The sequence below is a fragment of the Myotis myotis genome, unplaced genomic scaffold (assembly GCF_014108235.1).
Source record: "Myotis myotis isolate mMyoMyo1 unplaced genomic scaffold, mMyoMyo1.p scaffold_m19_p_17, whole genome shotgun sequence".
NCBI lineage: Eukaryota > Metazoa > Chordata > Mammalia > Chiroptera > Vespertilionidae > Myotis > Myotis myotis.
The window spans coordinates 6,561,555-6,588,649 of NW_023416321.1; the positions used below are offsets into that span (position 1 = coordinate 6,561,555).

Consider the following 27,095-nt stretch of genomic DNA (forward strand, 5'->3'; position numbering starts at 1 on the left):
TAGATCCATGACATTACCTTTGCCCTCTAATTTTTATTGTAACAGCTTTATTGAGATATAATTCACATAACATACAATTCATCCAATTTGAACCATACAATCCGATGGTTTCTCGTGCATTCGCAGAGTTGTGCAACCATCACCACAAGCAATTTTATAACATTTTTACTACCCACACACAAAAAATCATACCCCTTAGCATTTAGTCTCCATTTTCCACCAATACTATCCTTCTCTCTGGTCCTACATTCTGTCTGTAGAGATCTGCCTATTTTTTGACATTTCATATAAATGGAATCAGATAATATGTGGGCTTTCATGGCTGGCTCCTTTCACTTAGCACAATGGTTTCAAGGTCTGCCCATGTTGTAGCATGCATCAGTACGTCTTCCTTTCTAACGCCAAACAATATTTCATTGTACAGACACACAAATATGTTACCTATTCAGAAAACTAAGTTTAAAAACAGAAGAACAGAATCAAATGCCACAAAAGCCAGCGAATAGTTAATAGCAAATAACAGAACAGTTCATATGAAGAAGTGGTTCGTGGTAATAAAAGAGCCCTGGTGTTGTCAGAACCGAGCTTCTTTTTCCAAGTCTGCTGCTCACTAGAAACTTGAAGGCATAAGTTGCTTAACTTTTCTGGACTTAATTTCTTTGCCTGAAAATTTGGGGATCAGACAGTTTATAGTCTATGCAAATAATTAGAGTCAACATTTTCTGGGGCTAACCAACCATTCGCTAAGTTCTTCACATGCATTTGAATCTCATAACCACTCTATAAAAATAAACTATTTCCTCAAAGATTTAGAAATACAATTACCATGTGATCCAGCCATTCTACCTCTGGGTATGTACCCAAAACAATTGAAAGCAGGGTATTTTGGGCTGAATGGTATCCCCACAGGTTTCATATGATGAAGTCCTAAGCCCCTAGTACCCCAAAATGTTTTTGGAGATAGGTCTTGAAAAAGGTAATTAAATTAAAATATAGTCATTATGGTCAGTTCAAATCCAACATGACCATTGTCCTTATAAGAAGAGAAAATTTGGAAATCTTCAATTTGAGCCATGTCAGTACATTACCTATTCAAGGAAAGACCACATGGAGATATAAGAAGACAGTCATCTACACACCAAGGAGAGTGTCTTCAGAAGAAACCAAGACCTTAATTTCAGACTTCTAGTATCCAGAATTGTGAGAAAATAATGTGCTGTTGTTTCAACCACTTAGCCTAGAGTACTTTGTTATGGCAGCCCTAACGAACTAATACCCGGATCTCAAAGAGATATTTGCACATCCATGTTCACAGTAGCTTTATTCACAATGGCCAAAAGGTAGAAGCAAACCAAATGTCCATTGACAGATAAATGGATAAATAAAATGTGACATATACACACAATGGAATATTATTTAGCCTTAAAAGGGAAGGAAATGCTGACACATGCTACAATATGAATGAACCTTGAAGACGTTATGCTAAGTGAAATAATCCAGTCACAAAAAAAAACAAATACTGTTTTCCACTTACATGAGGTCCCTAGAGTAGTTGAATTCATAGAGACAGGAAGGAGAACAGTAACTGGGGGCGGAGAGAAAGGGAGAGAAATGGGAGTCGTCATCTAATGGGCCCAGAGATTCAGTTTTGTAAGATGTCCTGAAGATGGATGGTGGTGATGGTAGCACAATGATGTGAATGTGGTTAATGCCACTGAATGGTACACATAAAAATGGTTAAGGTGGTAAAGTCTGTGTTATATATATTTTACCACAATTAAAAAGAAAAGCGATTAAGTGAAAAATGAAATATTATTCTCACTATATGAATGCAGAAACTAACATGTTTTCTCAAGTTCCAACAGTCTGTATTTTCCATCCAGGTCTGCATCCCAAAGCCCACGCTAGATATACAACTTTCCATCCTAACACTACATTTATTTTTCTTTTAAATCAAGAAGACACGCTAGTTTTTATTTTTTTTTTCTATTACTACATAACTCGAGCTATTTTCAGATGATTTTACTTTCCCAGCAAGCATTTCGTCTGTTGAGCTGCTTTGGAAAGGTATATTTTCTTCAGAAAAGTTGTTCCCTTACCTAATCTCGCTCCCGATCTCCATATTCCTGACTTGCACTATGGCCTCTTATTTCAGGTCCATCCCTCCCTCTCCCCCGCCCACCCCCCCCCCCCCAAAGAAAGAAAAAATGAAATGGAATTTCTCTAAAATATGCAGGGCTTATAAGTGATAGATGCCAAGATATCCTCCTCCTTTTATGCCAAGACTATGTTCTCTTAACTTCAGTGCATTACTCCCTCTCCCAATTGTCTCAGTGTTTGAAAGCTGTTGGGCCAGAAGCTTCGGTCTTTGAAAGTCTGAAACTAGTACTGTCCCCGGGGGTAAGACTGTGCAGAGACCTGTGTGCCAAGCTGCAAACAGGTTGGGGCTGTTGGGAAGAACAGAATGTCCTCTGGCAAAGAGGAGGGGCCCAGAGTAGCCACAAGCAACCAGAGGAGCTGCCATGGTGTGGCACGTGCTATGGAGAGAGGGTGAAAGAACACGATGGGGCTGAGGGGAGAGATGCAAAGTTCTAGGAAACGAGGCTAAGTTCTGCAGAACGCTTTCCTCTCAAGAATATAGGCCCCGTACATGGCTGCAAACTATTTTTTTAAATAGATTTTTTTATTGATTTCAGAGAGGAAGGAGAGGGAGAGAGAGAGAGAGAGAGAGAAACATCAATGATGAGAGAATCATTAATCGGCTGCCTCCTGCACGCCCCCTACAGGGGACGCCCAGACCTGAAATCAAACCGTGATCTCCTGGTTCATGGGCTGACGCTCAACCACTGAGCAACACTGACCAGGCTGCAAAGTATTTTTTTTTTAACTATTTTTAAAAAGCTATACTTTTCCTTAAGTTGTATATACAAATAAGAAGACTTTCCACCCAGGAATATCAGGCTAACTCTCCAAATCTTTCTGTACTGGAGAAAAGCAAATAGCCAAACTAATCATGCAGTAAAGAAACATTATAGGAAATAAAAGCACATCTCCCAGGCTCAGCTCCCCAAATAGTCTCACAATAAGTCAAAAGATATGTTACATAAGCCTCCAAGAAATAGTCTAAATTCAATGGTGGTAGTGAAATTCTGTCATATTTAACACGGCCTTGAGTAAGTAGGCCATGGACTAGGGCTAAGCCCTTTTTTTATATCAAATCAATGGCTGTGGCTATTGTAGCGCCTCTTCCTTTTGCAGAATGCAACCTGTTCTAGATTTCCTGGCAGAGACTGTGATCCCTGGCGACACCATCCTTCCTTCTGAGTATTTATTTGCCCGATCACGTTATGTTTCAGTGAACTGAACATGTGTGCAAGCGCAAGCGGAAGCACTAACCTAGGGAGAAAAAGGGAGACCCACATATTCAACATGTGTCTCAGTGCAAAACCCTCAGAGTCTTCATCCTCGGGGCTTAAGAGGATAAGGCTGTTCTACCTTGCCCATATCATCCACCTTGTCCCCCTCCTTACTGAGATCACAGTGACAAACAAGACTTTGGCACAGAATCCTCTATTTTCATTCAGTAGGCAGCAGAAATGTGGGCCAAACAGATGAGGACAGTGCAGGCTGTGGTACAATGTGCTCTGCCCCCAAGCCAGTGAAGCAGCAGATGCAACGGTGCTTGAGGCATCCTTAGAGGAATGCATCACCCACCCGTGGATGGCAGTCAGCCTCCTCTTCTCAGCCACTCCAGTGTACGGAATAGCTCAGGTGGCAGGAATGGAGGCTGTGCCTGGGTCCAGCAGGATGGGCTCCCTCGTACCACTCTTACCAACGACCTAGCCATTGCCACTGCTGAATGCCCAACCCATCAGTAGCAGGATAGATGCTAAGTCCTATAGCACCTGCAAGGGTGTCTGCCAGCCCTGTGGTGGAAGGTGATTATAGCACACCACATCCACCAGAGGGGAGGAGGAGCCTGCAATTCACGCTTCCCTACTCCAAGTATGGGTTTGCCTTCTCTGCCTGGGAGGCTTTTGCAAGCATACTATGCAAGGAGAGGAGAATGCCTAACCTACCCGCATGGTATCTCACAGAACACGGCTGCAAACCAAGGGGCTGGTTAATTCAAAGGAGGTGAGTGGTTACGACCAAGGAAGCCACTAATTTGATCACAAACTTAATTGTTAAAAAACCACCAGTTCGACCGTGAAAGAAAGGATCAGTTAGGGCACTAGCGTTCCTTCTCTTCCAGTATCACCCTGATTCATGCCCCAACCCTGACATTTCTGCAGGAAACGTGTTTCCTCTCAGTGGTCAAAGGTGTCAAGATCTGGGTACAAGGTGTGTTCGTTGGTACTGGGGTATCACTTTTTCTTGGCCCTTTCGCCAATGAGAGGTAGGAAATACATGAATGTGCACAGATATATACATACATATAAATATGTAAGCACTCATACATAAAAATACACATATGTATGCATCCGCACATGAACGTACATATACACATCCACATATGGCCAATACCAAGCCATCCCACAGGGTTCTTTTTGCCTTCTCTCGTTTGCTAGGTCCTATCATACAAGATTGTTTACTCCATACTACTGTCTGTCTCTCATTTTAAGAGGGATTAAATTTTACCCAAAGCTCCCCATGCAGAATGACCCTCCTGTCTTATTGGCCAACAAAGGATCACATACTTATGCCAGAACCTACCTCTGGCACAGGACCATCGCCATTGGCTTCGCCCAGTCACTCTGCCACCACCTCCATCCCCAGGGCTGGGGTCAGGGCCTCCGCTCAAGTGCACAATAACATGGAGAAGGGTGAGATACACAAGGAGAATAGGGCTTCTCTTTTTTTCCTTAAATAATGTCTATTTTTAAAATTTTTATTTATTGATTTGAGATAGAAAGAGGAACAGGGAGAGAAAGAGAGAGAGAGAGAGAGAGAGAGAGAGAGAGAGAGAGAGAGAGAGAGAGAGAAACATCGATTTCCTCCACTTATTTATGCATTCATTGGTTGATTCTTATATGTGCTCTGACCAGGGATCGAACCCATAGCCTTGGTGTATCAGGACAACACTCTAACCAACTGCAGTACCTGCCCAGGGCAGAGAATATGGTTTATAATAGAGAGAAGGTAGGGGAGCATGGAGCATGCACATCATGGAGTCAACCAGCTATGTCTGCTACATGAATCTACAATCCACAGAGTCGACTGGGCAACACAACTCCTCTGATATTACATGCAAAGGTTTCTTTGTGTGTGCACATGCACACTCTCCTGGGAACAGGATCCACAGTCCTCATCATTTCTCAGAGGGCTCAGGGACCCAGGAAAAGTTCAGAGCCAGTCTCTTCATTCTGAACTAGCTCAGTCCCTGATCTTAATTTATAGAGCATGGGAGGTTTCTAGGAACTTAAACCCCATTTCAGAAAATGTGAGCATCTCTCCAATCTCATTTATTACACTTGTGCTCCCAGGGCAGGAGTCAGAAAACCACACCGCCTGGCCTTTGTCGAGACACAAACGTTTGTCTCAATTTGAGTCCCTCTTCAGCCTGTTCCTAGAGACTGACCGTTGGGGCTTCTGGGGCAATTAAGGGCACTAAATCCTCTGCGAATTAGACATGCTGCCTTTCAACTCATTCTTCTGAAGGGCAAGGGGACGGCGCGGGCGTCCCCGGAGCAATAAAGGGAACAGACGTGCAAACTGTCATAAAGAAGAAGAAAATCCATGGCTTAGGAGCCAGAGAGCAAATGTCAAGGCAGCTTGTCAGTTTCAGTGTGTTCTCAGGATCGTATCCCATTGGCCCCAAATGCAGAGTGCAGAGTCCCAGAAATCTTGCCACCATGTGGGACAGCTGTGGCCACAGAAAGAGATCAACAAACGCGTCCAGGGCTTTAATCTGCTAGGGCTCCTTCCGCAGTGCCATTTATCTACCTGCAAAGGCTGAGTACAAAGGCGCTGTACTGCAGGCATTATGCCAGGTAGGAAGGGGGAGGGGGGCATTTAAAAGCATGTGCCCTTGAGTGTGGCTCTTACATTTTTGCCAGGCAGACAACTGCTGTGCAGACAGAGATGACATCACGGGAATCTACATTGCTCTTAGCCACCTCGGTCACAGGGTGACTCTATAAAGCGATCATCCCAAATGGGCCGCTTTTGAAAGAGGACACTTCATAATTAAACCAAGACGAGAGCTGTGAAGAGGGGCAGTCCCAGCAAACCAGATGGCTGGCACCCTCCTCGGCCAGTGCTTCATAAGACTCTGCTCTGGTCTGTCATTCACCCCACACGTTGTATGTGCCTTACACTGGGCTAAGCAGCACAGGAGTATGAAAAAATCATTAAAAGGCTGTAGCGTACCATCGCACACCATAGCATGTAGTCCTTGCCTGTAGAATCATCTCTCTTTGCTCTAACAGTACCCCGGCTGCCTTGAGCAGCAGCTCTCTCGGCAGCCTTGAAATCCAAATGAGCTGACGTTTACTCTGAGCTAAGGCATTAGGAGGTTCTGCATGGCTGGGTTTTTAAGTCTTTGATTCAGAATATATCCAAGTGACTCACTGGACTATTTTGGTCTTGGGAATTAAGCTGCATTCAGAAAGTCCTGCTGCCATCTCACGTTCCAGGGTAGACAGAAGCCTTCCTTGGAAACCTCTGGAACATCTGCCTGAGTTTGGGGCGTCAACCGATTGGATCGGGCACCCCTTAAAAAAAATCTCTTGAACTCTGATGACATTTTCTCATTTTAAGTCACCTCCAAATCCTCTCCCAGGTCAATAATCATTTATGTGCATTAACCTCCATTCTCTTGGCTAAAAAAAAGCATTTCAAATCAAGGACCCCAATTCAGCCTGGCCAGTGTCGTTCAATGGTTGAGCGTTGACCCATAAGCCAGGAGGTCACAGTTTGATTCCTGGTCAGGGCACAATGCCTGGGTTTTGGGCTTGATCCCCAGTGTGGGGCATGCAGGAGGCAACCAAAGACTCTCTCTCATCATTGATGTTTCTATCTCTCTCCCTCTCCCTCCTTTTTCTCTGAAACCTAAAAAACATATTTAAAAAAGAAGGGGAAAAAAAGAAAGAACTTCTGGTTTCTTACTGTCTTCATCACTGGCCAAAATTAAAATTAAATTTAAAAACTTTTTTACTCCTGATGCTTTAGGAATGCAAAGGCTTCTACTGCAGCCATTATGCTGGGTGGGGAGGAGAAGGGGCATGAAAAAGCATGTGCCTTTGGGTGTGGCTCTCACATTTTTTCCAATATTAATAATAATTTTTGCCAGTAATAATAAATTACTTTCAAAAACAAATATTACAGATTTCCTGAATTCAAAAGTAGAAAATGTTTATTATAAATGTTATTATAAAATTTAGAAAACAGAAAAAGTATAAAAAAGAAAACTGAAGTTAGCCAAATTCCCACCACCAGGCAAATCCATTTGTTAATATTTTGGTGCACTACTTTGCCATCATTTTTGTACACATTTACATAGATACAGAAAAGTCTCATAAAATTAAGACCACACTAAATGTACATTTTTTTAGAATTTTAAAAAGTACTTCTATTGATTTTTAAAGAGAGAGGAAGGGAGAGGAATAGAGAGAAAGACCTACGTGAGAGTGCAACATCAATCACTGCCTCCTATACACCCCCTACTGGTGATCGAACCAGCAACCCCGGGCATATGCCCTGACCGGGAATTGAACTAGCAACCTGGATGACACCCAATCAACTGAGCCACACTGGTCAGGGCCTGTGTGTACAATTTTTAAAATGCTTTCAACCCTTAGCACTTTATGGTGAATATATTCTGCAGGCATCAACCATATTTTTGTCAACTTCTTTTTCAGGTATAAAATATTCCATTCAAAGCACTACAAGTACTGGTTATGAAAATGTATATTTATTCATAATTGTTAAGTGACCACTTGCACAGCTAGCATGCTTTTTAGTGGCATGTGTGAAATATGTCTGCCTCCTTAAAAAGGACAAGTCGAAGGACAATATGCTAAGTCACTCAGCTTTACAGAACCTGGAATCAATCCACGTAGAACAGCCCGAGACCTCTGAAATGCATCAAGAGATCAAAGCAGGGTTGTCTCAGACTAATGGCTGATCAGAGAACAGAAGGACATGCCCTGGAGGGGAATGGGGGAGATTTGCTAGGTACTACAGCATCTAGAGAAACAACTGAAAACTCATACGGGACAATTTAAACATTTTTATGCTTTCTACGGGCTTTGCACTGTGTTAAGTACGGGTGGCACAAAGATGACTAAGCCATAATCTTTTCTCTGAAGGACGTCACAGCCGACAGGGTGACACAGATGCAGCACTGACGCGTGGGATGCTGGAGCCTGCTGAGATGAGGAGGTTGCTTGGATTGTTTGGGTGAGCCCAATCTAATCATATGAGTCCTTACAAGTGGAAGAGGAGGATTGAGGGTCAAAATCTCAAGAGATGAACCCCTCCATCCAGTTGTTCAAAACAGCCATTCTTAACTTCCTCCTGTCGTTTTTTTCCCCATGTCTGACCCAATAGTTCACATTGATTTTATCTCCCAGATTATTTTAAATCGGCCCAACTTTCTCCTTCTCTCTTGCTGACGCCTTAGTCTACAGCGCAGCCTCTACACCATCACCATCTCTTTCCTGGACTTCCACAACAACCTCCTACTTGCTCTCCACACCTTCCCTTTCATCTTCCTCTGACCCACACACCACAAAGTAAGAGTCATGGTGAAATGTAAATTCGAGAAAACTGCTCTTGTGTTTAAAATTCCTTAGGGGCTTCCCACGGAGCCTGGAGTAAAATGCACTCCTTGCTGTAGCCTACAAGGCCCTGTGTGATGGGATCCTGCCCACTTCTTTGATCCCACCATGAATCTCTCTCTTTGATGGCTCTGTGCACTCGTCATTCCTAGTTTTCAGTTCTTGGAGCCCACCCAGCTTTTACACATCTCAGAGTCTGCACAGACTGTCTTTTCTGCCTGGAACATTTGTGTCTCCACCTCTTTCCATTCTAGTTCCTTCTCACCCTTTTATCCTCCATCCTGAATCTTTATTTCTTTCTTCTTGATACCATTTATAAACACCTTAGATACTTGCCTGTGTGCCTGGCTTTGTTGGTCTTCAGCACTAGAACATAAGTGAGGGCAGAAACAGTGATTACTTTGCTGTCTTACACTCAGCCCTGAGAAGAGCGTGCCTGACTCAGAAATGGTTGCTGAATTACTTACTTCTTTAATCGTTCTGATGGCAGAAAGAGTGGATCGAGATGGGGGAACAAGACTGGAGGCAGGAACACGGACTGAGAGATGGCTGCAGAGTTCCAAATGAAAGAAGCGAGGAGCCTGGGCTTGATCAGTAATAGGAAAGATGGAGGAGAGGAAAACTGAGCTATACCCTAGGAGGAATGGCAGGTTCCAACGGAGAACTAGAACAAGAGAGAAGCAGATAGGGGGACAGGAAGGGGTGCATTTGTGTTGGGTGGAGTGGAGTCAAGGGACTGTCCAGGTAGAAAGAAATAGGGTTAGACAGGCAATCATGATTTACAGATTTGCCCATATTAGCATTTTTATAGTAGAGTATTTCCAGCATGTTCCCAGTTGTCGCATCAAAAACCACCCAAGTCTAAAACCACTGTTTAATAGTCAACCTAGCAGCGGCGAAAATGGAAAGGGACTCGGTCCAGAGCCTTCCTCTAGAAGAATTGATCAATACACAATGAAAGGAAACTCACCACAATGGCATTTCCTCCCACCTCTTCCCCCTTGATCACCTCAAACCTTCCTGACTGCAGATGGCCTACTTCCTAACCCACGTCAGCCTCTGAGCACCAAATGGCTATGGTGCCTGCAGAGCAGAGCAATCAGATATTCTTAAGCATTAGACACAAGACCAGCTCAGGATTTCTCCGAGAAATCATCATATATGGTAACTCTTCCTTTCCTTACTCCCATCTTCTTTGCTTTATGGAGACCTCCTTATCCCTGCCTAGTATTCAGAAAGATATAACCGGCTGAGGAATACCCAGCTTCAAGTATAACACTGACCAGAAGGACAGAATGGGATCCAGCCAGCTGGCCAGGGCATGAGTCATCACTGACTCTAACCGTGATCCGTGTAAATATTGGGATGCACTTTTCTGCTTTGTTAGTATTACCATTAACAGATTCTATGGCAGAATAGACCTCAACAGACAAATTCTGTATCAAAAGTTCCCTTGTTATTCTAATTATTTAAAATTCTGAATATATTTTTATAAATACACAATATTGCAACAGGGAGTTTCCTATACCTGCCCACCAAACGCCCATTTAATTGATAACGTAAGCGAATCATACATCTTCGAAGCGGGAATAAGGCCTTCAGTTTGTGGAAGTCATGTTACCCTTTACAGAGGAAGAAACCGAGACTGCTGCGGGCCCCACGAGTCCTGTGAATAAACCTTTAAATCCACGCACCAAGTATAACCTGTTTCTATGAGCAAAGGCGTGGGGCGGGGGGACACCCATGGCATACAGACGGAAGGAAGGCGAAGCTGTAGCTCAGGGTGGTTACAAACTTTACACAGGCAAGAACTTTACCCAAGGCCATCAGAGTAATAATGGGCAGGACTGGGCCTGGAACCTAAACTTCTTTTTAGACCACTGGTCTAGAATTCACTGTCAGGGGCCACCTTGGTCTTGACCTCGGGGGAGAGAAGTAGAGGGCTCCATAGAAACCCAGCTGCCCTCAATAGCACTCTGTGTTCTCGGGTCATTTTATGGAAGGACGGCATGTTCTGGAAGCCACAGAGACCAGCCAAGCATTTTTCCCCCTGCTGGAATGTACTTGCCACACCAATCAGCTGACCAGAGTCCAGACCCGGGTTACAGGAGATGCTAACCTGCTCCCTGCTGATGACGGGCAGGAGGCTCTCCACTTCTCTCTTGCCTGGGTTCCCCTTGCTCCAGTCAGAGCCTGCAGGGAAAGGCTCCTACGTGCCCAGGGGTGGGACAGAGAGCAGGAAGGCCCGAGGAGGAAAATCCAGCGTTCTGTTTGCACATTACAATCCCAAATGTGTGATTCATTCCAAATGCAAACTGAAAACCTCACTAATTTCGCCTTCCTTTCCAAACTGTCTCCTTTCAAGTTTTTACACATAAATTCTGACGAGAACTGACATCGTGTTTTCTGCAAAAGAAAGCAACCTGACTGCCAACCGTGGAGGGAAAGTTATGAAAAGTGGTACACAGCTGTTGTTGGGTTTTCTGTTTTTGTAATGGCACTGATGATGAAAACGAAATCACGCTCAGCGGGGCTCCTTCCTGGCTACTACGAAGCTGGAGAAGCCGGTGACAGTTTCTCTTCCCCTCGCTATCAGTGTGAGACTTGGGCAGAGGAGGCAGAGGCCTCAGATGACCTCCGCTGGGCAAAGGGTGCCCGGGGGATGCTAAATGGCAGCTCCCTGGGCGGGCCTGGGAGGCAGCCCCAGAGGGAAGTGGAGCCCCACAGCTTTCTCAGCGGCCTGCTCTCTCCAACCAGCTCTCCCCAGAACAAAAACCACCCTGTCGGGTACCGTCAACAGTCAGAAAAACATGCCTCTAGACAAAGCCAGGCTATTCGGCGGGTCCCCAAGCTGCCTCTTCCACCCCTCAGGCGCACTGGCCCAACAGCTCACGCAGAGGCGGCTATAAAAATCGGAAGAAAGAAATGTCTGCGGAAGGAGGAAGGCATTCCCCTTATGCTTCCCATTTCATGGCAAACACCTGCTGCTGGCCGGGCCAGCAGTACAGGTAAGAGGGTTAGAAGCCATGTCCCATACAGTCCCTGGGAGGGGGGAAGGGACACACGTGACTGCAGGGAGAGTGTGACCCAGAGAGGAAATGATCAAGGGAAATCGGAGAGCTGTCTCCCAACCATTTCCAGAGCTGTCGCATGGAAAGGGAAGCAATTTGCTCTGAGTTACTCCTGGAGGTGAAGGAATAAGGGGACATGAGTTTTTCACCATAAAAAGCACTTTCTCACAGCCAACTGGAAAGAGCAGTGAGCATTTTAAATCTGCACCACACAGGTTTTCAAGGCAACTCTTCCTTTACCCTCCCCCATCAAAAGTCGCCCAGACCTTGCCCCGGCTGGCATGGTTCAGTGGTTGAGCATCAACCTGTGAACCAGGAGGTCACAGTTCAATTCCCGGCCGGGGTGCATGTCGGTATTGTGGGTTCAATCCCCAGTGTAGGGCATGTAGGAGGCTGCCGATCAATGATTCCCTCTCATCGTTGATGTTTTTCTCTCTCTCTCTCTCCCTCTTCTTTTGCCTCTGAAATCAATAAAAATATGTTAATTAAAAAAAAAAAAAGTTGCCCAGACCTAAGAATCTGTCTTTGGCCTCTTCTCTCCCTGCGCCTCTCACCTGTGTGACTATCAAGGTTTCTATGACCCCAGACAACTTTTCAACACCAAACCCCCATCTGTCAAGTCTCAGCTAGACTTTGCACTGGTCTTCCTACTGACCCCCCCATCTTTCAGGGCCCCATATTTCTCCAAGCCACGGGCCTCTGAGCTGTCACTGATGCACAGCCCTGCTCCTTTCTACATTAACATCCAGACTTGTGCCCCCTCCTTCCCCAGCCTCCTCTGTCCCCACCCCCTCAGGACCCCACAGATGCCCCAGGAAATCTCACACTTCCCTCCCTGGACCCAGGGGACAGCCATGGCTGAAACACTGCTGCAGCGGGATACCTGCTCACCCTTCAAGGTTGAGTCTCGACCTGCTTTCCACTCACCCCGTCTTCATCGCTCCCTCCCGGCCCACTGGACCCTCACCTTCCCTGCATGTTTAGCAAATTGTTTTAGTTGATGACAACACTGTCCTGTGCTAAACCCTTAGCGTCTCAAAGGCAAGGGGCTGAGTCTGTTTCATTGTTCTCTCCCCAGAGCCTACTGTACCGTCTGGAATGTGTTTGCTGAGCGTGTGAAAAAGAGAAAGAAAGAAGGAAGGGAAAGAAAGGTAGAAGGAATGGGAGATGGAAGGAAGGGAGGAAGGAAGGAAGGAAGGAAGGAAGGAAGGAAGGGAGGGAGAGAGGGAGGCTTTGGGGGGAAGAATGCCCTGCATTTGGTGCACTCTTACTCCTACTCTATTTCCTTTCCATTAGAGTACTTTCCCTTCCACTGGATTTTAAAGATTTCGTTTGTGGGTCCAAAGGGAAGATAATGCCTGGCTTAGCTACACTGAATAGGGGTGCATTCTATGAAACAAGGCAAGAGCCTAGTCAGAATCAACCACAGCGCAATACACATCACAAGAATCATAGGGGCAATTATTTATCTGAAGAAATTTGGTAATTAAGTGAATTAGAAACTAAAACTAGCTTCATGCTTTTAAAAAAATTGCAGTAAACCTGAATTTGTAAAACATGTTTTTAAGCATAAAAGTCTTCAGTGACTGACTACTTTCCTACCCTGGGGGTTGGCAAGCAAAGGGAGGGTAAGATCCAATTTCTCCCTGGCTTGGAGGCTGAGAGTCATGCTCAACTGCGCGCACCAGCAAAAAAGTCAGATCCGTGATCCATGATTTTTTATAAGGTTGCCAACCTCTAAGAGGTTTGCTTTAACATACTCAAAAAGGTCACTGAAAACAAAAATACAAAAGGCCCTGGTGACTTTAGCAAGAAGAGATCGGGTAGCAAAGTGGGGAGAGAAGCCAGACTGCAGACACCAGAGATGAGTGGGCACCGGGAAAACACAGGACAGACTCAGCGGCAACACACTTGGAATTGAAGGGAGCAACACACGCACAGAAGTGGGAACATTCTAGAAAGGCAACAGATGTAAACAAAACCTCTTTTTTTTTTCTGAATCTGGGTGATACTGCGCATTTTTTAAATGCAAGTATTCCAATAATGGGGTGAAAGCCAGGTGGGAATCTGGGGGCAGCAGCAGAATGACAGCGCTATTAACACAAAAACTCAACAGAGTTGACACTACTTGTGAGGTTGGGCCACCTAAGTCCAAAGTTTTGGAGGAAAATAGAGATAACTGTAGAGTTAAGATTTGTCCTGGGATGTGGTTCTCAAACTTCAGGGTCATATAAATGTCCTGGGGTATTTGTTTAATAGACTGTGGTCCTACCACCTGGGATTCTGATTCAGTAATAGGTCTAGAGCAGGTCCTATGTTGAAAAAGAAGCGGGGAAAAAGTAGGGAGGAAGAGAGGGAGGGGAAAAGGAAGGAAGGCAGTTAATTATAACTTTTTTAGAAGGAGCCCTGGTATTCCAGTGTAAAAGTGTTATAGGTAGTAACGGGACCACAATATGAGACCAGCCAAGAGCAGTAATTCTCAAACTTTATAATGTGCATACGATTCCTCTGGGGCTTGGTAATTTCCTGTGGTTGGTGGCTGTCATGTGCATTGCACAATATTTAGTAACATATCTGATATTTAGTAATATATTGACCTCTCCCCACTAGATGCTGGTAGCAACCCCACCCCCTTGTGTCAACCAAAATATGTCCTTAGACATTGCCTGATATACTCTAGGGAGTAGCAGCTCTCCCCGTTGAAACTCACTGAGTTAGAGGAGTATCCCAAGGGCAAAAGAAGGTGCTTTTGACTTTGCAATGATCAATCCTATTGAATTTTCATACTTTAGAAATCCAATGATGACATACCTTTCACTTCTATCATTTTCTACTTCATTCATTCTGACTTCTATTGACACAATTCTGTATAAGAAAAGGAAAAGGCAGGGGAAAGGAGAAGAATGTAATCTAATAATGTAAAAAAAATACCCACAAGAGTTAAGCTAAGATAGAAGGCAAAGGACTGGGAGCTACTGGTGTTATAATGGGTGTAATGTCATCAATTCTCTCCTTCTGAAGAATATGAATAGAGCACTGGGATTGTGGAAGGGATAGTAATACTAAATGTTCCATTTGTTCTCCCATATTTCCCAGCCCTCCTTGCTCTTAGAGTAACCCATGTGATCCCTCTGGCCAGTGAAATATGTCACCTACAGCCTGAGGCAGTGAGAAGTTCAGTGCTGTTCCCCAATCTGTCTTTGTCACACAGACTGAGCAGGCCATGTGCGCCTAATGGTGCAACCACACAATGGCAGAGCCTCTATCACAGTGGTTCTCAACCTTCCTAACGCCGCGACCCTTCAATACAGCGCCTCATGTTGTGGTGACCCCCAATTTCATTGTTACAAATTGAACATAATTAAAGCATAGTGATTAATCACAAAAACAATATGTAATTATATATGTGTTTTCCAATGGTCTTAGGCGACCCCTGTGAAAGGGTCGTTCGATCCCCCAAAAGGGTCGCGACCCACAGGTTGAGAACCGCTGCTCTATCAGGTTGGGTCACTGAGTCACTGAGTGGGGTAGGTTTCCCTGCTGATTCATTTGGGACATCAAATGAGATTTGGGGGTTAGGGGTGTTAACCCAGTCTAACCTAACAGTGAGAATAGTAACCCCACTTCAATGAAAGAACAACTAAAGTCCTCGGAATTTATAACCCAATTTTTCTTCATCAAATTATCCATTGCCAAAATTACTTTAAATTTGTATAAATGGACAAGAGAAGGAACTTTGAGGCCACACTTCCCCACAACAGAGGAATGCTGAACCAACTAAAATCTCATGAAAATTAGTGTTTTATTGCAATCTAATCAGAAGTCTAATGCTTAATTTAGTTATCACATTTAATAATCATTACAACAATGTTACAAATTAGATATTAAGGCAAACACAGTTGGCTGCCCACTCAATATGCTAACAAAATCGCAGTGATGTTCAGAAAATGGGTGGCAATGGTGGACCCCTACACCAACCTTAGGAAATGAAACGTTGTTGATCAGCTAATGCCTGGCACACCCCCCTAGATGTAATAGTGGTTTCTACATTTTCACAGGGTTCAGGAAAGAAAAAGAAGGACATGGCCCAGAGAACACATGTGGCCCACAAAGCCCAAAATATTCACCTGTGCCGAGCCAGCTCAGCCAAGGGTTCACAAGCCTGAGTGAGGGCGGGGAATGGATGAAGAAATGACAAAGAGAATAAGCTGGGTCTAGGTGCATCTTCCTGTGCCTGGCTGAGGCCACAGAGAGAGATCCAGAGGCAAGTGGCTTTGCCAACAGGTCAGTCCGAGGCTTAACCCTATAGCCGCGCCCTACATTCACCATCAGATTTTTAAAGAAGTTTGCTAACCCATAGTGTATGCCAACCACAGTAACCCCTTTAAGAGTTTAAGGGTGAACAAGTTATGTAGCTTTGGGCTCCAGGCTTGAAACCTGAGGCGGGGGAGCTCCTGGAAGCTTTTCCTTCCTGATTAAAATATAAGACCCAGGGGAAGAAATGCCCCCTTCTTTGTCTTCCTCTTGCTGTTGTCATGTGACCAGGAAGAAACAGTCAAGGGAACCAGAAAGCAAATCAGATACCAGGTGAAGCCAGGGCATGGCTGAATTATTGAATTAACCAGCCCTGGAACAGTGATGCATCTCCAGGTATCTCCGCAGAGAGGGTAAAAATACCCCTGTTGTTGCAACTACTTTTGTTGGGTCTTCAGTTACTTAGAGTGGACAAAATCCTATTGACTTTCCATCACCGTGCAATAAACAAAGCAACTCTCGCATGTCTAGCACGATGGAAGCTGAGAAGCTGTGCCTTTGCTCCTGGCTGGAAACTCTTCACAACATTGTAGGCCACCTCCCACATGGCCCTAGGAAGTCATGATTCTCTTAACTCTTGCTTCGGAAAGAAAGCACTAAATCTTCCAAATTCAGCCTTGGACATGAAATGCTTGAGCAACCCCAGCACCACAAGGTTAGAATCTTTCATTTGTAAGATGACAAAAACACTGTTGGTGAACCAAATGCTATTGGATCCCTTAAAAAATGTCCCTACCCACAAAACACTAGTATCCCTATATCTACAGTTTCAAAATAGTTCAACGTATCTTTATAAAAGTGCCTTGAGCCTAGCTAGGGTTGCTCAGTGGTTGGGCATCGACCTATGAACCAGGAAGTCACTGTTCAGTTCCTGGTCAGGGCATATGCCCAGGTAGCAGGCTCGATCCCCAGTGTGGGGCAGCAGGAGGCAGATGATCAATGATTCTCTCTCATCATTGATGTTTCTATCTCTCTCCCCTTCCCTTCCTCTCTGTAATAAATAAAAATATATTTTTTAAAAAGTTCCTTGAATTTATCTTTTGCATGGCCCTCTATCTCCCTACATGAAACAAACAAAAAAATATCACCTTTAGTTTTGCTAATTAGGTTCTCTTCAAGTAATGTCATCAAATATGTAGATGCCCCTGACAATGTTCGAAGGTTACTCCCTCTAGTCCAGTGGTTCTCAACCTTCCTAATGCCGCGACCCTTTAATACAGTTCCTCATGTTGTGGTGACCCCCAACCATAAAATTATTTCCGTTGCTACTTCCTAACTGTAATGTTGCTACTGTTATGAATTGTAATGTAAACATCTGATCTGCAGGATGTATTTTCATTGTTACAAATTGAACATAATTAAAGCATAGCGGTTAATCACAAAAACAATATGTAATTATATATGTGTTTTCCAATGGTCTTAGGCGACCCCTGTGAAAGGGTCGTTCGACCCCCAAAGGGGTCGTGACCCACAGGTTGAGAACCGCTGTTCTAGGATGAGGCAGAACATCTGTCCTGATCATTTACTCTGTTAAGGCTGGCTTCTGTGGGTAATGATTTAATCACTGGAACATGGAAGCTGTCATCATGCTCAAAGGCTGTCACTGGACTCATTGATGAAAAAAGCCCTTCTGGCCAGAAATACAGACATCAGCCCAGTCACAATAGCTTCCTGATATTTCTTTTATTGCTTCTACCAAACCACAGCAAACAATTTCTATAGTGTTGCTGGGAAATAAACTTGTCTGAATACAGCCCTTAAAATCTGAAGCATTTTATATTATGTTATTATAATATAATAATACAAATACAATAGTTATAACCTTCGGGCCCTAAATAGTTACCTGCACAGGTTAGTAAATTTCCCTCTTTATTTTAGCATCCAAAGCTAGTGTTGAGGACATTTTTTTTTTTTTTTTGGTCCTTTAAATCCAAGGTAGTGGTTCCTAACCTTGGCTACACCCTGGAGTCCCCAGGGACCTTTAAAATATAATGATGTGTGGTCCTATCCCTAGAGTCCTCATTAATAGCTCCAAATGCAGCAGGCGCATCGGGATGTCTAAAAGTTCCCCCAGGTAATTCTAATTTACATTCAGGCTGAGAACCACTGGCCCAAGGTCAATGGCAAATAGAAGAAAATGTAATTAAAGAGCTACACCCAAGAGGAAAGCCACCAATTTGGATTTACAGAGATCTAAGAGAAAGGACTAAGAAAGGTTCCTCCCACTACGTATTTAACACTTCTAAAAATAACAGGAAATCAATTATTATAAACCAATCAATAACTGTGATATTTATTTGCTTATAAAAGTTCTTCTCTTCTCTGTCCATCAGTAAAGTACTGTCTCCACTTTAACCAGCTGGTACTCGATCGATCATGGACTCAATTCCAAGATTCCCAGGGCAGGGACAGAGAAAGAAGGCTTCTTACACTTCCTTTACTCCTAATATCATATCAACTCTGGCACTACTGACATTTGGGGCTTGATATTATTTTATTGGGGGGGGCGTGTCCTGTGCATTATAGGATGCTTGGCAGCACCTCTGACATCTACCAATGAGAGGCCAGGAGCACATACACAGACACCCCCACATGCCCCAGTTATGACAACCAAAAATGTTTCCTGACACTGGAAGCAGCCCCTGCCCCGAGTTAAGAACCGCTGCCTTAGAAGAACCCGTGCCATGGACCCTACCTTCCACTTCCCCATCCCTACCTCCTCCATCCCCATGGCTGCTGCTTTACTGTAGGCCTTCATCATCTTTAACGTGGACTTCTAGAATCCTCTCCCAGCCATTCTCCCAGCCTCCCACCTCCCACCGCCCTCGGAGCTCATATGTCCTCTGAACTGCAGCAGAGTGATGTGGATGATGGGGTGCAGCACCCAGAATGGCCTCAGTCCTGAGGCACTCCCTCCCCTATTTGCTGAGCCTTCTCCAGTGGAAGAGAGCCACTTCACTGTGGTTATGTACCCACCACAGGGGCCACCTTCATCCAGTGACTGCAGGTGTATCAGGGCCTGGCTGGCCCCTGTGCCTCTGGGCGGAACCGTTCCAGCTCCAAAGCATCCCTATGGGACCAGCCTTTGTCATTCAACTCTTCCTTCTGTCTAATCCTGTTTCCTTTGCTTTCCCTCAAATGCTATCCCTCAAAACACTCCCCAATATCTGCCTTGCTTGGCCTGTTTCCTCAGGGACAAGAGCAAAGACACAGAGTTGCCTTCCTAAGTTACAAATCTCATCATACTGTTCCCCTGCCAGCCAGCCTGCACTGGTTCCATCCGGCCTACACAGAAGGACCCTAAAGAGTAATGACCGAGTGGCATACAACGGCATGACAATCAGTTGAGTGCTGGAAAAGCAACTCTGGGAGGGGAGGGGAGCCTGATATGTAGCATTTGCTGATCCCATGGTGTAAATATTTCCACCACTGTCAATTTCAAGCCACCAACAGTTAAACAACCCGCTTGCAAAACTACTGGCTAGTTAATAAATGGCTCTCTCTCACGAGCCAGACACGAGCCAGCTCCAGCAGACCGCTGATAACCCCTGGCCACCCGCTACTGTTAATGCTCATTGTTCTCCCTCATGCATACTTCTCGGCCGTGGCAGATTCTTGTAATTCTCCGACCACCAGGATGCCTGGAGGTTCTGCGCTCTTATTCATGTTGTTTTCTGTCTCGAATACGCTTCCTTTCCCTGTCTGACTCATGCAAACCTATTCAACACTTTGGATTCAGCTCCAATAAAATCTCTTCCCTCAACATTTTCAAGATGCACCCCTGCCCATCCCATTTCACACACAGGTTCAATGGAACCCTCTTGCTTTTGTGTCTACAAGTACCCAAAATACTTTCCTAGCATAGTGCTGCTATTACATTTTAGTGTGTGTGTGTGTGTGTGTGTGTGTGTGTGTGTGTGTGTGTGTGTCTACAAAACTGTGCTTCTAGACTAGAACTACATTGAGGGTAGGATCCTATTTAGATTTTTCTGGCATGGAATATGCTCACAAAATGTGTTTTTTGAATTAAAAAAACAAACAAACTGGCCTCACTACACAGCTCAACTTTATCATGAAATACAGCTCTTAAAAAGAAAAATACTTCAAGGAAAAATACTCTTATTACCTCAAATATGATAGCAGTTTGATCCCCTGCTTCCCAACTGCAGAATGTTGCAGAGAGGCAAGGCATGGGCAAAGGCTGGGCCAGGGCCTGGCCTCTGAATCTTTCTCCCAAACCCAAGCCTTGAAACAGAGCCAAAGCAGAGGAGCACTGGAAACAAGAGCGCCCTCTGCGGTCCCAAGGAGATGGGCAGGTGGACCGACTGCTTTATCTCCTGGCCAGCAACCTGGAGATCAACCTTCCAGATGTTTCCACTGCCTCAGACTCTCAGTGAACCAAGTGCTTACTGTGCTTCAGATTTAAATCAAGCCACACATACTCACTCAGTGCCTACTCCCTGCAAGCTGCTGTATCTTTAAAATAAGGACAGAAATGACAACCAACCACCCAGGAGAGTCTGAGGAATAATAATAATCAGCCTTGATTATAAGTCAAAAATAAAAATGTACTCCGCCCTCAAAAAAAAAATCTCCACAAACCAAAAATAATACTAAACTCTTATATACCACCTGCTTGCTTTATACCACTCTCTGCTAAAGGGCTTACATATATTAACTATATATCTATACTTTATAGACTATATCTTATATGTAATGTTATTATATATAATAGCATATATGTCATGTATTATAATAATAAAATATAAATATAATGCAATATGATATAAATGCAATATATCATGTAACGTCCTTTTATATTTGACATAATGTTTTATATATATAAATAAACTATATTATATAACAGAATCTTCACATCAGCGCCTATGACCTGGGTACTAGTATTATCCCTCTTTTACAGATTAAGAAACCAAGATGTTAAGTAACTCGCCCAAGGCTAATTAGGGGAAGAGCCAGGATTTGAACCCAGGCAGCCTGGCTCCACAATCCATGCTCTTAATCAAACCAAGAGGAGGAGAAAAACCGGCTCCTTTGTAACTTTCGCCACTGTCATCAAAAGACTGGCGATGTCCCTTTCAAAGCCTGCGAGCTGGGAGTGGCGACCTTTGCCCTGGGCCTTAGCACAGCACGCATGACTGATCACCTGCGACAGCTACCAGCACCTCAGCTGTCAGGGGAGCCTTTCTTCTAGCAAAGTCGCCATGTGGAAAAGCCCTGAACCCCAGGACGGAAGAAAGGAGAGAAAGCACCTCTGCAGCCAGCCATGCAAACAAATGCTCTGAGCAATGCTGCAAAGAGCCAAGGTGAGGCAGGGAACCAACAGGACATCCGGGCCTTGCAGACAGTCCGCTCGCTGACCAGAATGCAGGAGCCTCTGGTTACCCGGGGATGGCTGAAGAAGGAAGCCACTGGGGTCAAGAGGGGAGATGTGCCCGGGGGGACAAGCCAAAGGAAAACGCAATGGAGAACGGAAAGGGCCTTGGCTGGTGGTGGCTGCAACTGGGAGTGTGGCCAGAACGGTGACATTGAGCCTATGAAGTAGAGGGACAGCCCTGGGAGGCCCGAGAGGTGCCCAGCACAGCTGGGACAGTGAGGCCCAGCACCTTAGCAACCTCTGGTGAGCTCTCCGTGCATGCAGACCAACATGGTCGTGTTTCTTAAATAAAAAGTTAAGATTCCCATGAAGTGACGAGAAAGCACCTTTGAGAATCTTGAGAAAGACAGGGTTCAATTAGGCCTCAGTGCTTAGAGGATTAAGCTAACTTAGTTTAAAAAAAAAAAAATGGCCTGAGAATATTTCCCTGCAGAGCTAAATAACTGAGCCATTGCTTGATTTCAATCCCGGGCAGATACCTTAGAAGGAGCAAGACAAATGAGAGACCTGCTGCAATGATATTTAGGTGGCTTTGTCTCCCTGTTTCAATCCTAGGCCAACTGACCGATCTCCCTTCATCCTCACCCCAAGCATGGCATTATCCTCTTTCTGCAGCCTTCCAGATGCAATCTCTCAATTTCAGATTGAAAGGACCCTGTCTGCCAACTGCCCTCAATAGTCTGGCAGGTCTGCACTTCCCTCCACACAGCCCCATCTCTTCCTCAGCAAGTCTCCCCAGCCCGACTCCCCGCTAGGGATCCCTGCCCCTTGCCTGCTGCTCACCCCCCTGATGACTTTCTTACCTGAATCCTCTCTGGTCCATCAATGCTCACCCTTCCGAATGCCCCCATGACCCCACATGAAATCACTGCTCTAATTCCTCCTCTCCTCATCTCTTACCTCTTCTTATCCCAGTTTGCTAAACTGCCTCCCAGCAATCAAATTCCATTTCCCAAACCCACCTTTACCTACGGCTACTTTGTAGGTAGGAAACAAAGATTACAATAAAATATATAGTTATATAAATTGCGCATGTCCTCAAACCTGCTGAAAGTATCCAATTCAATGAACTTCTTCACAGAATTACATAATTCAGCATCCTTTTACAAAATCATTGCAAAGTCTAGCCATTGTGCTTTCAAGCACCCATTCCCCAATAAACTCAAAACACAGCCCTTGTACAAATGGTGCTGGAGGAGGTGGAGGCTGGCTGGTGTTGGAGGGGAGAAGTGAAAGTGCCCTGAAGGCAGAGGGTGGGAGGCAATCAGGGTGAGTGGCTCTGGAGAGCCCCTGATCTGAGTTTGCATTCCCCACCCTGCTATTAACAAGTTCCATGACCTCAAATAAAATGACTCAACCTCCCTGAGCTTGGGTTTCCTCACCTGCAGAAGGCAGAAAACAACACCTACCTGGTAGGTGAGTGGTGAAGCAATGAGCTCACACACACGGGAGAGCTGGCACCTAGCAGATTAAACACTGGTGGAGAAACTGAGGCACAGAGAGTCGTTTGGCTCAGCCTGTCCTGCGACTACTGGTTTAGCCCATGGAACACGATCCTGCATCCAGCAATTCAATCTCCAAGCACTTAGTATAGTTTAGGCTTCCCGTGCGGCACTCAAAACACTTGTTGGCTAATGTAAATCTAGATTGCACCCTTTATTCTGTTCTTACTCCCCCGGAAAATGCAGAGTCCTGTAGCTTAACAGTCAACTGTCAATTACTGGCTCGATTATATAAACTTGATATTAATGGAAACAGCCCAGTTTCCATTAATCATCACAAGACACTAAACTTCAGTGACTAAAGCAATGAAAGCTAACATAGCACTAAAGGAGGCAGCAGCTGGTAAGACAACATGCTGTATACCCAAAATACCTTTGTTGCAGGGTAAAAAATAAACATTTCTTTTTCTTGCTTAAACTCTTAACTCTTTAGGTGTGTGTCCACCTATTTGCTTTCTTGTGCAATGTGACATATGTATTTTAATGACTTGAAATACACTTGAACTAAAGTGGAGACTGATCCATCTGAAACTGAACTTCATAGTAGTATAAATATCTCAAAATAAGGAAGAGATACCTTCACGGGGTTGACTTTTTTTAAGCCAGAGTATAGAAATGCAACATATCCCTCATCCAAATGACCACCCATGAATAATAAAGCAACTGTGTATGTCCTACCAACCCAATCGTTATGCGTCAAATCGAGCGTTGTTTTAATACTCCTTATGGTACTCGGGCATTTACAGACAATTCATTTGCTACCCAAAGAAAAGGGAATTCTTATAGGGAAATGCCCGTGGAATAAGTGAAAATACTGAAAGGGAAATGGGAGACCCAAGTCCTGGCCTCAGTAGTTCTAGAACCGCGCCCCCCCCCCCCGCCCCCCAACAAGCTACTTCATTTACATGTGCAATAATCTTCCCTTCTGCAAAATAAGAATAATTGTTCTACTGCCTTGAGTCCCTGGTGAGGATAAAACAAACTTTGACCTATGATTTGATCTACGGTTACTGAAAAGTGTTCACAGATCCAGGCACTTCATCCCCACTTAAAATTTCAGATTTGTTACGTGGACTAGAATTCGCTCCTGACAGACCTAGCTAAGGCTGAGCCAGCCCTTTTGCTTTTGAGGTCAGTAAGTAATCTAAGACTCGAGAGTTTTCTCTCTGCTGCTTAACTTCCCCGAGTCGAGTTTCCTTCCTCTATCTCGGAGAGTTGGGAAAATCTTTTCTCAGGGCAAATGCACCTCGGATTTCCCATAAGTCTCCAGCTAAAGAAAGCTGGTGGCATGCACCTGATGGCCAGCTTACAGGTGGCAGCGGACATCTGTCACGCATTTGGCCTCTGTCCCTTCCCTATGTTTGGAGAGTCCCTCACCTCGTGAGGCAGCGTCAGCCACCCATTATAGAAGCAAAGTCCTGAAGACTCACGTTCCCAGCACCCTTTGCACTGGAGGAACAGGCCCAGGGCAAGCACTGCAGACCCGAGATCAGTCCCCCGGGATGTACACAGGCAGGGACAGTGCAGGAGCCATTTCGGCACCTGACAATGGTAGGGGCAGCTCCATCCAATTAGGGGGAGCTTTACTGGCAGCAGTTCCCATGGCGACCACACCTCATGCCTCGCAATGGTGGTACAAGCTGCAGGCTGCCTACCTGTGCCCACTGGTGGTAGCAGTGGCCTCTGCACGCGCCCCCTTTTTGCGTGTATTTTGAGGCTTTGTTCCAGCTCTGTTTTCTCTGATTCTAGTTCTCCGTCCCTCTGGCAGCTCTTAGGAGCGACCCCAAATCCTTTCCATGGATTCCTTCAATCCCAAGATGAGCATGAATCAATCTCTATACCTTTGGACAACAAATTCTCGTTGATTTAGAAATCATTCTCAAGGCTAGGAAGACAACCAAGATCAGCGTGGCGCCCTGCTCCATCCAGAAACTTCCAAATGAGGAGCCACTAAACCTCATGACCCTATTCAACCTTTCCATTCACAATGCACATCGCACAGCAAGCGCGGACGGGACAGAAAAGGAAAACACACCAGAAAGTAACCAAATTGTACTTCCATGGCACAGAGAGACAAATTAGACTTTAGTGATCTAGTTTAAGGTTAGATTACTGAACAATGTTTTCGGGCCAAGTCTATTCAGACTTTTCATAGAAATAGAATAGGTACTAAGAGTGGAGCAAGGACGTTTTAGTCAAAAAGAACATTTGAATTTGGGTTACACCATCCCCTCCTCTCCTCCAATGCCCTATGAACAATGCATCCCATATACATCCCAGTTGTACCAAAAGCTTACATACCACACAGGACATGCATGTCCACGCCTCCTTTGCTTTTCCTATATTCTTCACTCGGACTGAAATGTGTTCCCTTGGATGGTAAACTTTTATTCATCCTTCAAAACCCAGCTCCAATGTCATTTCCATTGTGAAGCCTTCCTAATGCCCCCTAAATGAATCACTACTGCCTCTGCGTCATTGGAACCTCGACTGTAGCCATTAGAGCACCCTCTTTTTAGAGTGTTAGTCATCCCTCCCTCCCCCCTCCCCAGTCGTGAGCACACAGGACAAGTGAAGGTCCTGACCAGGGCGGGGATTAGGTTAAAGCAGCACTCACTCTCAAGTGCAAGTGCATAAAGCCGGTACTTACTATCTCTGTTTCTTAATTCAGAGCCTATCATAGAATACGAAGCACTCAGACCCTTGTCCACTGAATGGTGAATAGCACAAGAAAAGCGTATAGGATTTGGAGAATGTTTGCATGATATAGAGAAGGCAGTGTTGGACAAACAAGATGAATAACCTTACTAAAGACACTTAGCCTAGCCAAGGGGGAAGAAGGACACGGTGCCTTTCTTTGCCAGTCTAGGGCTCTGTGACTCCCAAGTTCAAAGGAAGTTCATAAAGGAAGAGATCAGGACAGGAGGGATCGGTCCCAGGAGATGCTACCCCTTGAGCTGGTCCCTGACACACAGGCAGGACTGGAAAGGAAGAAGGGATGAATGGTCAATCTAAGAATAGGCACCAAGTATGGGAGGGGTAAGACTTGTGAAAGGGAGAAAGATGAGAGGGTGACTAGAGAAGAGAATGCATGTTAGGGGTAAAAATATGCTGAGTAGAAATTGGACGGGTTGGGTGGAAAGAGAACAAAACACCCTAGAAAACCAAGCAGTGTAATTCTGGAGCTTGGGACTGAGCAACAGGATAGAAAAATACTGTTTTGTAATAATAGTTAGAAAACCAAGAGCTACAATTCCGTTGTGTCTATCTGGTGCCAGGCTATCTATTAGGAATAACATGTAAGTGAGTGTAGCGGAGGGTGTGGTTCCAAAATCAAACCAAAACAACAAACAAAACACTAAACAAAACACTAGGCCCAGGCAAATGCAGGCAGCACGGTGAACTGAAGACTAGCCCTTGTGCCCATATACTCATTCGGTGCCTTTCCCAGTCCCACAGCCATTGGTAGACTTGGCTTTACAAGAAGTCAGATATTCATGAATATGTTAATTCAGTGGCACTAAAAAAAAGTCCTCTACCCCCTTGGAAAAGTTTCTCCATCCCCGAGCGTTCATCATTAGAAATGTGTTACTTTACTTTTAGGCTGTTTCCTACGTAACAGCGCAAATTCCCCTGGATGAATTTTTAATTTAAGTTCTATCGCTACATTTATATGTAATTTCTTAATGACTTTTTAATCTGTTGTTTAGGTGCTAGATTTTGACAGAAACTACAAAGAGGGGGGAAGTGGGATCTATCCACAGAGTGGAATGCTATTCAGCCATAACATAGGAAGGAAGTACTGACACCTGCTACAACACGGATGCTCAGTGAAAGAAGCAGGGCCGGACACAAATGGCCACACACTGCAGGCTTCCCCTCAGAGGAAATGTCTAGGGCAGGCAAATCCAGAGACAGAAAGCAGATTTGTGGTTGTCAGGGGCTGGGAGGGTGGGGGATGGGGAGTGACTGCTTTCCATCTGGAGTGATAAAAATGCTCTGAAACTAGAGTGGTGATGGTTGCACAACC

The 27,095-nt window shown here is 44.9% G+C and overlaps 1 protein-coding gene across 4 annotated transcripts in view; it reads right to left on the reverse strand.

Moving 5' to 3' along the window:
- MAP2K6 (mitogen-activated protein kinase kinase 6) overlaps window positions 1-27,095 on the reverse strand; it is a 125,938-nt gene that overhangs the window by 40,646 nt on the left and 58,197 nt on the right. The window contains exon 6 of one of the 4 annotated variants that reach the window (XM_036341334.1): window positions 14,666-14,719. The exons of the other annotated variants lie outside the window; for them this stretch is intronic. Within the exon in view, the coding sequence (XP_036197227.1) occupies window positions 14,666-14,681 (16 nt within the window). The 5' untranslated portion in view covers window positions 14,682-14,719. The remainder of the gene's footprint in view (window positions 1-14,665; window positions 14,720-27,095) is intronic. 4 annotated transcript variants of the gene reach the window in all.